The sequence below is a fragment of the Phascolarctos cinereus genome, unplaced genomic scaffold (genome assembly GCF_003287225.1).
Source record: "Phascolarctos cinereus isolate Bilbo 61053 unplaced genomic scaffold, phaCin_HiC Scaffold_9;HRSCAF=440, whole genome shotgun sequence".
In the NCBI taxonomy this organism is placed as follows: domain Eukaryota; kingdom Metazoa; phylum Chordata; class Mammalia; order Diprotodontia; family Phascolarctidae; genus Phascolarctos; species Phascolarctos cinereus.
The window spans coordinates 38,366,390-38,380,224 of NW_027556402.1; the positions used below are offsets into that span (position 1 = coordinate 38,366,390).

The 13,835-nt window shown below is 37.6% G+C and overlaps 1 protein-coding gene across 2 annotated transcripts in view; it reads right to left on the reverse strand.

The window, feature by feature from the left end:
* BMPR1B (bone morphogenetic protein receptor type 1B) overlaps nucleotides 1-13,835 on the reverse strand; it is a 277,054-nt gene that overhangs the window by 122,952 nt on the left and 140,267 nt on the right. For both annotated transcript variants that reach the window (XM_021008395.2, XM_021008398.1), the window contains exon 2: nucleotides 4,334-4,541. In XM_021008395.2, coding sequence (XP_020864054.1) covers nucleotides 4,334-4,412 — 79 coding nt within the window. In that variant the 5' untranslated portion in view covers nucleotides 4,413-4,541. The remainder of the gene's footprint in view (nucleotides 1-4,333; nucleotides 4,542-13,835) is intronic.

The following is a 13,835-nucleotide window of genomic DNA, read 5'->3' on the forward strand; positions in this document are numbered from 1 at the left end:
CCTCCCCACCCCCAACATTTTCAGGATAGAAAGCCAACAACAGAATTATTAGGTCAAAAGGCATGACAATTTTCAATGTAAACTCTTAGAATACCATAAAAAAAAACCTTTACAAGTAGATATTTTCACAAGTAGTGAATGCAAGTATGTTCCGTTACTGAGTTTTATTGCTTCTAGTTATTTTTCTCAATCTGGTAGGCATAAGATAGTACCTCAGAATTGTTTTAATTTATAAGTTTTTGATGATTAGGGAAGCTTAATATTTCTTTTTCAAATGAGTATTAGCAATTTGTATTTTTCTTTTGGTAACTGTCTGTCCATATCCTTGGATTTTTATCTGTTGTGGACTGTGACTACTATAACTTTATTTTTATAATTATATGATTTAGATACAAGTTTTTTTCTACAATATTTGCTATAAATATTGTCCCAATACATTATTGACTCAAAAGTTTCAATCCAGTCTAAGTGATTACTGGCAAAGAAGTGATCCCTCAAAATTCAAGGCGTACTACGGATTTCTCCAAGAAATGCAAAATTTCAATGCTCACCCATCTTAGTTACTGAATCTCTACTTGAAATAAAAATCTTGTTATGTTAACACCCAAATGAATAAAGTTCAGAACCTCTAAATCCACATTTTCTTTACGTTTTTTTTTTCTCTAAATATCTGGTGACCTGACATCATAAGCTGATCTATGGCCCAGATATGGTCTGGGTTAGCTAAAATCAATGGTGTCAAATTCAAATAGAAACGAATCCCAACAGCCATAGATTTACTTGAAAAACCACAAATGAACATCACCTATGTTGTAGTGTATTTTTATTTATTTTGTTAAACATGTCTGAATTACATTTTAAACTGGGTCTCCACACACTTCTGTATGGCATTGGCTTTGAGTTTGATACCTCTGGCTAAAATGATCTAACTAGGGCATTCCCATATTGCTTGATCTATTATTCAATATTTAAATGGAACAGAAATATTTACTTGTTCATCCATATTCTCTCAATGAGAGGATATGAGTATTCCTTTCCATGCTGTAAGGAATTCCATGACTGCTACCGGCAGGATGCTGAGGGCAGGTCATTGAACCTTTAAGAATCAGATTTCAATCAAACTTTTAAAAATTTGACATTATTTCAAATTCTCAAAGGTTTTTCTTTTCACACAGTTTTCCTAGCTCTTTACATCAAAATGGTGTAATTAAGTTGAATGGGTTATCTATAGTTTCAGGGCTTTGTTTTGTTAATATAGGTTTGTTGTTTACTTGTTGCATGGTTGTGGCCAATCTATGACATTTCTGCATTTCAGTATTTCCATGTATTTAAAAAAAAATTATTTCTAACCCAAACAGGGCCGCAGAATCACCCACAGAGTGATCACAGTGAATTTTACACTGTCTTACTCATTTACCTTGAACAGTTGTTCAATTAATGTTTTGTCATTCTAATCATTAAACTGAATTAAACTCATCTATGAAAAATGTCCATGTTTTCCATTTAGACAAAAGACTAAATCTGTGAACCCTCTAATTAAGAAAAAAAAAGGAAAGTGTATATATACCTTTCTGAAATGTGAAATGACTACAGCATTCTACCTTTAATTTTCCAACCTGTAAGTACTCTAAAAGTATGAGAATGTGCGAGCTGTTAGCTCAGTTCAAAAACATAGTTGGGCAGGTGTTTTCAGGGGGAAAAAATGATACCAACAGAGGGTGCTAAAGGAGAACGTCAAATTGTTCCCCGATATTTGCAGACTATTACTACAGGCCTCAAAAGCTACCGAGTCCAACCTGCTCACTTTACTGAAGTCCATGGAGGTTATGTGACTTGGATAACATTACATGGGGTAGTCAGTATCAGAGTCACAGGAAAAGAAAGCACTGGCTATTGAATCAGAGGATCTGGGTTCAAATGCTAATTCTGAGGTTGAATACCTCTGTAACCTTATTCAAGTCACATAATCTTCCTGAGTCTTTGGCTCCTTGACCTATAAAATAAAGAGGTGAAACTAGAAGACCTCTGGAGACCTTTCCAACTCCAAATTTGTAATCCTATGAACCAGTTATACCTTACATATTTTAATCCTGATTTCCTACAAAGTAAATTCCTCTTCTAAAATATCATTGAAGATATGTTTTGTTTAGTCACCTGCTCACATCTTAAGAGGGCAACATTAATATTTTTCAAAGAAAACAAGAAAATAAATAATGTCAGTGCCCTCTCTTCAAATCAATTGTGACTAATAACTCCTAACAGAAAGAGCTCAGAATAACTGTAAATGTTTAAATAGTGCTAAACCACTTTCAAAACAGTCATTTGAACTTCATTAATTCACTGAACTTCATTCAATCATTTGAACAAAAACCCTTTGAGGGAGGTACCCTCAGGCATTATTGTGCTCATTTTATAGATGAGGAAACTGAAGCTCAAGATGTTTAATGACTTTCCCAGGTGTGGCCACAGGTTCACGAGACATAACCACACTTGGAAGCAGAGGGTCTGGGTTCAATGACTGACTCTGCTGCTTGTGACCCGTGTGATCTTGGGCAAACTACAATTGCTCTGGACTGTTTATCAATCTATGAAATGAGGGCACTGGATTAGATGATCTCCAAGGTTCCTTCTTATTCAACATCTATGATTCTTAGTGAGATCTGAACCCAGTTCTTCCTCAGTCCCAAATCTAACACTTAATTCATTTTGCCATAAATCCTCTCAGGGAGCAACTAACATTCTATTTACCAAAACCAGGTAGTAATAGCAAAGCTAGATATCTTAAAATTGGGACAGATCACAAAATGTGACATTAAATAAACTTAAGTAATTTACCACAATGAATATGAGAGGAACAGGAGCCTGGGGAAAGAATACTGGTTTTGGAATCAGAAGGGCCTGATTTCCTATCCCAGTTCTTTCACTACTTGTGATTCTTAAAGAAATCATTTTTGAGCCTGTTTCTTCACCTATGAAATGAATTCATTAGACAAAATTCAATCCACTGGGGGGGTTTTTTTTGTGTTGTCTAAGTGTGTAAATTCTGTGTTCACAATATTCTAGCATATGGGGGGAATTGGTGACAACCAAGTTTTCAACAAATATTTACTTGACTTCACTAAAGAGCAGACTCTTGGCCTAGCTTCCAACCCTATCTTGATTGCATCTGCTCAGGAAATTTAAAGTTATTTTCATTTTAATAATATTTTAAAAGATAAACATGTGAGAAATATTTCACAATGATTGTCAAAACAAAAAATATTTTTAAAAATTATTTGCTGTTTGGGCATATCTGGTCTCCTTTGGTAGATAATTAAGAGGTAACTGAAGATTCATTTGGTCACTAAAAGAATAATCCAAGCACTTCCTATTCAGGTTATAATGACTGAACTGAAAAATCATGTTTACCTCCTCAGAAAAGACTGACTTTTTAATTTTTGAAAAGCTCTGAGAAACACTTTGCAAATTCGTTAGAAACAAATGGCAGTTGGTACTACACATTTTTTCTTATAAATAGTAAACTTGAGGAGACTCTTTAAATATACTTGTATGTACTATGCATGCAACTGTACTGTCAACGCATTCCAGTCTTGCTCTACAGACCCCCATTTACTTCTGGCCTCAATTACATAAAGCCACTGTGTCTGCTTCCACCCACGTCACTCCTTCCTTGCATGCACTTAACTGCAAATTTCTGCACCATGGCAAATTGGTTTTCTTTGAAACTGCAAAATCACTTACTTATTCTTATAACATAACTCTTTCACTAAAAGTAAAAGATAATCTTTTCTTGCTTCGGTTGATTTGACAGAAACACACTTCTGCTAAACAGACTGCTAAGCTAAACTTACTCTTCAAGTTGAATGAAGATTCAATAATTACAGTGAATGTTGTAAATTACAGTCAAAACAACTAAAATTACATGATTAAGAAGCCATTAAAATGAATACGCTAAAAAATGCAGTGTTAAACTATGTTGACCAAAATGTATCATCTAAAATTGTCAAAATAAAATTGAATTGTTTTCCACATAACAGGGAATCAACTTGATACTAAAGGCACTAAGGCAGATTTATTTTTTTAACTGCTAGGGGAAACAGCAAATTTCCTTTCTCTAAATCTCTTTAAAGTTCTGCTGGGAAAGGTTACTTAGAAAGTTCTTTGCTAATACAGAAAGCAGTAAAAATGCATTAGTGCTGGAGCAGTAGGGGGCTGGAAACTAGGCACATCTGAACTGGTGTCCTGAACTTTCTCTTTGGAGCTAAAAGCCCTTCAGTGAGATGCTAGCTCAGGAGCTGGGCTAACTACAACACAATACGCGTGATCTTCTTACCCCTTGTATGCATGGACAGCAGGACAAGCAAAGAAAAGTGAACGTGAATCTGCCAGGTGGGGTCTTCCAGCCACCCCATTGCAGCTGAAGAGCAGGGGTCCTGCGTCCTGGCCGGCCAAGCCTCCCGCCCGTCGGCTACCTTTCACGGATCCTCCTTGGCTGCTGCCACTCTTGTCAGATCTTCCAGCCGGCTAGCCTGCCAGCAAGCCTGAGAGGAGAACGGGAAAGACAAGCCTGTTACAAACTGGTTCTGTCATCACCTAGATCTCAATGGATCACCTCGTGAGGAGGATGACAAAGGCACAGTGAGGACCTAAGCTTCAGCAAACTCCCCAGAAAGGAAGACAGGCTGGATGCCCCCATGCAGAGCTGGGGACACTGGAAGCTTCAGTCTGGCAGGGATTTAACCAGAGTTTAACTGCTTCTTCAGCTTTCGGTCCTGGAAACATCAAGTCTACCCCTCCCCCAATCTTTCATGTAGCTCATGTAGCACATGTAGTGAACCTAAGCATGACCACCTCCCCCTCTCCAAAGCCAGGGAAGAAATTGCCTAGAAATGCTCTCTTTTGCAGTGTTTACTGGGTGCATGAACTTTGATTCCAGGAAGAGAAATAGAAAATTCCTGAGGAAATAATGCTTCCTTACTCTAAATAATAAAACATATAATGATACCCATCATTTCAAGATATAGCCCCTTTTGTCTTGGAGAAGAGATTTTTCCCCATACCTGGAAATATTTAAATGCAAGAGCCAGTGCCTTTAACACTGCATAGGGACTGACCAAATTCTTTGGTCCTGCATAAAGGTACCTTAAATAATAAAATAATTTAATTAGGAATATTTCTTTTGACTAGGGTAGTAGATAACACAGTTAAGTCACTTGTTTTAAATGGAAAGCATTAAATGCAATCACCTGAATTTAATCATCCAAACTACAGTACATGAATAAGAGCAGATCCATTATTTTTTGAGATCTGAAACTGTGATTAAATTTCTCAATTATCTAATGACATTTTGGTGTCATTTGAACAACACTTAAAGGATTTTTTTAAACTTTTTAAAAAATCCTTAACTTTGCCAATAAATCATTTGACAAGAAAACGCAAACTTGTTTTCATTCTTTTATTGGGCACAGTCAATAATAGGAGACCAACAAGAAATGCAAATAAAATTCAATGTTACCATAGACAAATAGACAGAAAGTTATCAGCAAATTTAATCAATTCAATTGGGAAAAGATTTACACAAATGGAGGGGGGGAAAGCCATACTTCAATTATCAAATCTTCATATTTTCTCTTCACTCCGATATTCACTTCATATTTTATAGTTCACTTGCTTCATACTAGTGTTCTCACGTTTTTAAGAAATTCATCTCCCCCACCACTACACCAATCCAGCTAAATAAATCAATAAATCTGTTCTGCTGAGCTCAATAGCACAACCTCTTAAATGTGATTTTTACAACTGCCACCATCATCTTAACACACTCTATTTATACTCCCAAGGGAACAAATTTAATTAAAATCAAATGTTCACAAGTCAGCCAGGAAATCTACCATTAATACATTCTGACTTAAAGACATCACATTCCATTTCATATATGATAGAAGGTATATACTCACCCTCCAGAAAAAAAAAATTTAGGAGAAAAGGATTCTTTAATTACTTAATTTGTCAGCTTGCCTTCTGGCTAGGAAAGAGTTATACTGAAGACCATAACAGATGTAAAAGAATGAGAAAATGGAGTGAAAAATTCAAATTGCTTTTGAAAGGAGAAAAGATGCACATTCATGAGGTGGCCACCTAGCAATTCCAGCCTATCAGTGACTATAGACCTAAATGAGTGGAAAGGAATTAATGCAGTGAGAATTGATCTACACCTAGAAGTAAGAGTAAGTTTTGCATAAATGGAGAAGAGGAAAGAAAATACCCTAAAGGGAGTAGGGGGAGGAGTAGCACAGGCAAAGCTGTGAATATGGAAAGGTCCATGAGATGGTATACATTCAGGACAGTGAAGGGCAACTTAACTGTAGAAATGGTTGAAATTATTATTATATTACTATTGTTGGACATGAATGAAAATGACCGAACAGCAATGACAACACTAGATATTTCAAATGAATGCCTCATAGATATCTCAAACTCAGTATGTCCCCAAAAAAGAACTCATTATGTTGCTCTCCAAATCCATCTTTCTTCTAGCCTTCTTTATTATCGTTCAAGGAACCACAATCCTACTCGGTGCTGTCCCTGAACACTTACTGTCACTTATTTTGACTCTACCTCATAGAGCCAATCAACTGTCAGGTTTAGTGCAATCTAATTCCACATCACCTCTCTAATTTGTCCTTTATACTCTATTCCCATAACCCATTCAATAGTTAAGGCCCTTTGGACTGTTTGTTGCAATCTGTTCTAACTCTTTCAAAGCTCTCTGATCCCTTGTCCATCATCCCCACAACTGCCAAAATGGTATTCCTAAGACACAGAGCTGACCATGACCAAAGTCCCATGGCAAATCTCCATTTCCCCTAGTATCAAATACCAAGTCCTCTATTTGGCATTTAAAACTCTTCACAACCTGGGATCAAACTTACTATTCTAGCCTTATTACACATTACTCTATTCCATAAATTCTATGGCGCATCCAAACCGACTTTCTCCCCGTTCTTCATACACAACATACCAGCTATCTCCAATCTCTCTACCTTTGCACAGGCTCTCCATCCCTGGAATGCCCTCCCACCTCACCCTTGCCTCTCAGAATCCTTACTTTCCTTCAAAGCTCAACTCTTGCAACAGTTTCTCCATGAAGCCTTTCCTGATCCCTCCCAGTCAATAAGGCAACCACACACACATGCAAAATCTTTCTGAAATAAGCCTTGTAGTTTCATTGGTACACGTGTGTAAGAGAGAGAGAGGGAGAGGGAGAGGGAGAGGGAGAGGGAGAGGGAGAGGAGAGGAGAGGGAGAGGGAGAGGGAGAGAGAGAGAGAGAGAGAGAGAGAGAGAGAGAGAGAGAGAGGGAGAGGAGAGGGAGAGGGAGAGGGAGAGGGAGAGAGAGAGAGAGAGAGGAGAGAGAGAGAGAGAGAGAGAGAGAGGGAGAGGGAGAGAGAGAAGAAAGTAGAGAGAGATGGGGGGAAGGGGAGAGACAGACAGAGAGATAGAAACTTCATTTCCTATCTTTAGATGCTTGCCTTTAGAGAAAAGCCTCAAGTACTGGGGAGTTAAGTACACAGGATCAGACTTACAGCCTGAACCAATCTAATCCCATCCTTGTGTAATTTAGGAAACTAGGTACTAAGTGGTTAAGTGACTTGCCAGGACCACACAGCTAATGTCTAAAGCAAGTATTAACCCCACCTTTTCCTGACTCCACATTCAATGCTCCTTCCACTACAGCATACAGCTAAGGGGACTTGACCAGAATCACAGACCCAGTATGTGGCAGAGACAAGACTTAAACCTAGCTCTTCTTGATTCCAAGGCTAGCTCTTTAGCCACCAGACCAGTAGTGTTACTTTCTCACTTGTGCTCACGCTTTCTCTCTCTCTCTCTGTCTCTCTCTCTCTCACGCGCGCACACACACACACACGCGTGCGCACGCGCACACACATACATACACACATGTATGTATGTGTAAATATATCTACATACACACACATAAAAAACCAACAGTAATATCAAAGTTCAGAAGTGGGTAGAGCGCACTGAATTTAAGACAGATACAATGTCAGAGATGTGAGTCTGGGGGATGTTCCTGTTATTCAGTCATATAGTCATGTCTGACTCTTCATGATCCTGTGGACCATTGTGTCCATTGGGTTTTCTTGGTAAAGACACTGGAGTGGTTTGCCACCTCCTTCTCCGATAGACTAAACAGAGGTTATGTGACTTGCCCAGGGTCACACAGCTATTAAGTGTCTGATGTTGGATCTGAACTCAGGGCTTCCTGAGTCTAATTAGGAGAACATTTAGTGCTGAATAAGTAAATTTCAGAATCCTTCAGAATACACTTCACAAAGTAATTAAGAGAAAAACACAACATAAATGTGAATTATTTTTATAATATAATATATATATATATATATGTATGCACAGATAAGGGTACATACATAGAGTATGAATACATAAACTGTATCCCAAAAGTTTTAGTGTAGCTTTAACCTTTAATACTTTAATACCGCACTAATCCTTTTGGAATACCCTGCATATATATATATATATATATATATATATATATATGTACATGTTTTCTCTCTGATAGAATTCAAGCTTCATCTTTTAACTGTATCCTCACTTCTAAGAAAACTGCCTAAATGGGGTAGCTTAATGCTTACTGATTTAGTGTAGATAATAATTTACGTTTATAGAGTGTTCTCATAACTACCTTGTGACATAGGCAATACTAGTATTACTTCACTTGGTGATATCATTAAATCCCATAATTTCTTTTTTTGTGAGGCAACTGGGGTTAAGTGACTTGCCTAGGGTCACATATCTAGTAAGTAGCATGTGTCTGAAGCCAAATTTGAATTCAGGTCCTCCTGACTCTAGGGCCGGTGCTTTATCCACTGCACCACCTAACTGACCCCTAAATCCTACTACCAAAACACTGTTTCTACCATGTCATCCCCCTTGCTAAAGTTCCTCCAATGATACCACACTGACTACAAGACAAATTCCCAGCTCTTCAGCTTTGAATGAAAGATGTTTCACAACCTTAATATTTTCTGTTAATTTCCAGTCTGGAAAACAGCTTTGGATTTGAAATCAAGAAAGAACTTACATTTCCAGATAAGCACTTACTAGTTATGCGATTAATTCTCAGATCTCCTTATCCACAGCAGTCAAATTTTTCCTAACCTCCAGACTTGATCTCCAACTATTACACATCCCAAACCGAATGTCCTATAGATATCTTAAACTTAATATGTCTAAAATCAAACATTATCTTTCCCCCAAAACCCTACTTAACGATATTCTCAGCATTCAGGCTCAGAATCTCACTCTCACCTCCCACAGTGAATCTGTTGCCAAGGCCTGTTGATGTTATCTTTGCAATATCTCCCTTCTCTCCTCTGACACTACTACCGATGTAGTACAAGCCCTCATTATCTTACGTCTAGACAACTGCAGGAGCCTAGTGATTGGTTCTGGCTGCAGTCAAGCCTCCATTCAATTATAGAATTAATTTTTCTAAGGCTCAGATCAAGACAGGTCACCCTATCACCTCCAGGATCAAATATAAAATTCTCTGGCATTCAAAGCCCTGGCACCTTCATCTTTTCAGTACTCTTCTACCTTACATGGCTCATGTACTCTGTGATCTAGTAACAGCGATCTCCTTGCTGTTACATGAAAAAGACATTATATCTTCACTATGCCTCATGCATAGAACACTTTCTCTCCTGAGCTCTGCCTCCTCGCTTCCTTCAATTCCCAACTAAAATCTGATCTTCTCTAAGAAGCCTGATACTGTCAATGCGAATGCTTTCTCTCCACTGATTATTTCCAATTTATCCTGTATAGATTTTCTTTGTACACAGTATAGGAAGACGCTGTGAGCTCCTTTTGGGTAGGGATGGTCTTTTGCCTTTCTTTTTATCACCAGAACTTGGCATAATTACTGGCACATAGTAGTTTCCTAATAAATTCTTATTGCCTGAAGATTATGTACATTTTAGAGACCATGTTTTTAAAGCTGGGGTATCAGAGAGTTTAAGTGTTTTGCCCAGGGTCACATGACTAGTAAGTGTTTATCTGGAAATGTAAGTTCTTTCTTGATTTCAAATCCAAAGCTGTTTTCCAGACTGGAAATTAATAGAAAATAATAGGGTTGTGAAACATCTTTCATTCAAAGCTGAAGAGCTGGGAATTTGTCTTGTAGTCAGTGTGGCGTCATTGGAGGATCTTTAACAAGGGGGATGACATGGTAAAAACAGTGTTTTAGTAAGATTATCCTGGCATGAGTTCACAGAATACTTCCGTATGTGTCAAAACCTTAGTACCTGGGAAAGAATATGAACTGATGCCCATGAGAAGAAGAAAAAATGAAGAGACTCTTCCAAGCAACTGAACTACTTAGTTTTCTCAGGACACTCGTTAAAAAAAAAAAACAAAAAAACTTGATATCCTCAATATATCCCTCTTATAACTGTTATCAAATCAAAGTGGAGTATCACGCTGAAAACAGGCATCTTGGCTTCTAGGAGACAGAACGAAGGAGGCAGAGTAGAGGAAGGTCTCCAAATATTCCCTCCATCCAACTTTACATAGCGGCTCAAATTGAATTCTGGCATGGCAGAGGCAACAAAAGGTAAGACGTTTTTCCAGCCAACTTAGGAGACCAGAAGGAAAGGTCTGTAACACCAGGGTGGGGCTGACATGGAGCCCATGTGAATGCAACACCAGCTGGGAGCACTGGAGGCAGTAACAGCAGCAGCAAGAGCTTCAGCCGCTCCCAACATGGATGGTAACCGGTCAGAAGAGATTAAAGGCAGCCCATGTGATAATACTCGGGTACAGGACCTGACACTGTTAGGTAACTCCATTACCTATATCCACTTCTAGATCACAGTTCCAGGGCAAAAAAGAAAGCTTGGACTTGTAAGGATAAGGGCCCTGAGGAGCAGCCTCTCTTTGGGGCCCGAGGGAAGAAGGGCCATGAGAAGCAGGGTTGTCTGCAAGTGCTTGCAAGAGATCAGGTTCGCTTCTGGGTTAAGGACCAGAGACAGCAGTGACATCACCTCTCCCTGGAAGCAATGAATTCTTCCAAACACCCAGAACTAGCTCAGAAAACAGGAGTGCAAAAAAGCCTGAAGTTTGGGACAGTGCCCCAGCACTCCCACGCTCAGAACAGAAACCAACTTTTAAAGTTCAAAGTAAAAAAAAAAAAAGGCTGGAAAAATGAGCAAACAACAAAAAAGAACCTGACTGTTAAAAGCCACTATGGTGACAGGAAAGACTAAGAGTAAAATTCAGAAGAAGAGAACAAAGTCAAAATAGCTATGAGCAAAGCTTCCAAGGGGAAAAAAATCTGAACGAGACACAAGCCCACCAAGAATGCTTGGAAGAGGTTGTTTACAATTATTTTAAAAATCAAATAAGAGTGGTAGAGAAAAAGTGGAAAAAAGAAATGAGCACAATGAAAGAAAATTATGAAATAACAATTAACAGTCTGGTAAAAGAGGGACAAAGAATTTCTATAAGAATATAACACCTTAAAAAACAGAATTGACCAAATGGATAAAGAGGTACAAAGCTAAATTAATGAAAATAACTTCTTAAAATGAAGAACTGGCCTAATGAGAAAAGAGGAACAAAGCTACAATAATGTAAATAACTCTTTAAAAAGCAGAATTGACCAAATTGAAAAAAAAAAGGTTTAAAAAAGTTTCCTAAAGAAAATAATTCCTTAAAAATTAGAAAAGGACAAATAGAAGCTAATGACTCCATGAGACAACAAAAACAACCTGAAATCAAAAAAATGAAAAATTAGAAGAAAATGGGAAACATCTTGCTGGAAAAACAACCAACTTGGAAAACAGATCAAGGAGAGATAATTTAAGAATTAATGGACTGCCTAAAAGTCATGATAAAAGAAAGCAACTAGATATTTCAAAATATTAATTTTTAGAAAATTCTAAAACAAGTGCATAAAATAGAAATTGAAAGACTCCACCAATCATCTCCTGAAAGAAATTCCAAAACAAAAATTCCCTGAAACATTATACCAAAACTCAGAGCTCCAGGGTAAAACAGCATCCAGAAAGAAACCATTCAAATACCATGAAGCCACAGTCAGGATTACACTAGATTTAGCAGCTACCATGTTAAAGGAGAGGAAGGTGTAGAAGATGATATTCTGAAGACAAAAAAAAAAAGTTAAGATTACAACAAAAAATAAACTGAATATAATTCTTCAGGGTAAAAAAAAACAGATATTTGATTAAAAAGATGACTTTCAAACATTCCTGAAAGGAAAAAAAACCCAGAACTGAATAGAAAATTTAAGTTTCAAATACAAGACGAAGAATAAAAAGATAAACATGAAAAGAGAAACTGAAAGGAATTCAAGAAGGTTAAACTGTTTACATTTGTACATGGGAAAATGATACATATATCTTACCATTATTACAGCAGCTAGAAGTACTCTAAATAGAGAACATGAGAATGAACTGATTTTCTGAGATTATCTCAAAAAATGGATGGGTGAGAAAGAAGGATGAACTACTAGAAGAGGAAAGAGAAGAAGAAAGAGGAGAATTATTTCATATGAAAGTGTAATAAAAGGAAGATATTTCACAGCAGAAAGAAAAAATGTGGGGTGGGCAATGGTTAAACCTCAATTTCATCTGAATTGGTTCAAAAAGGGAAGATTACAAACACACACAAACACATACACACACACACACGAATATATACATTTAACTGGGTATAGAAATCAACCTAACCCAATAGGGAAGTAGGAGGTGAAGGGGAAAAAGGAAAAAAAAAAGGGTGATAAGGGTGAAGGCAGCTTGAGGGAGACAGTGATCAGAAGCAAAATAGTCTTCTTAGGAAGACAAAGACAAAGGGGCAGCTAGGTGGCACCATGGATAGCGCTCTGGCCTTCGAGTCAGGAGCACCTGAGTTCAAATACGGCCTCACACACTTGACATTTACTAGCTATGTGACCCTGGGCAAGTCACTTAACCCCGACTGCCTCACCAGAAAGGGGAGAGAGAGGGGGAGAGAGAAGAGGAGAGAGAAGGGGAGAGAAAGGGGGGGAGGGGGGAGAGAGAGAAAGAGAGAGAGAGAGAGAGAGAGAGAGAGAGAGAGAGAGAGAGAGAGAGAGAGAGAGAGAGAGAGAGAGAGAACAAAACAGAGGGAAATGCACAGTTAGCAGCCACTACCGGGAATGCAAATGAAATGAATTCACCCATACAAAAGGAGTGGATAGCAGACTGAATTAGAAAGCAGAATACAGCAATATATTGTTTACAAGAGACATATACAGAATTAAAATAAGTGGTTAGAGCAAAATCTATTATGCTTCAGCTGAAGTAAAAAAGGCAGGGGCAGCAATCATGACCTCATTCAAAGCAAAAGCAAAATTAGACCTAATTAAAGAGAAAAACAGGGAAACTACATATTACTGAAAGGTACCATAGACAGTTAAATAATATTAATACTAAATATATAAGTTCTAAATGGCATAGCAATCAAATTGTTTAAGGAAAAGTTAAATGATTTATAGGAAGAAAGAGATAGTAAAATTGTACTCAACTTTCTTCTCTTAAAGCTAGATAAATATAACCATAAAATAAAATTTTTAAAAAGTTAGATTTTTAAAATTTTGGAAAAGTTAGATATGATAGACCTCTGGAAAGTGAATTGGAAGAGAAAGGAGTGTGCATTTTTTCTCAGTTGCCCTCAAAAAAACCTGACCATTTATTAGGGCATGAAAACCTCACAAGCAAATGCAGAAAAGCAGAAACATTAAATACACTACTTTTAG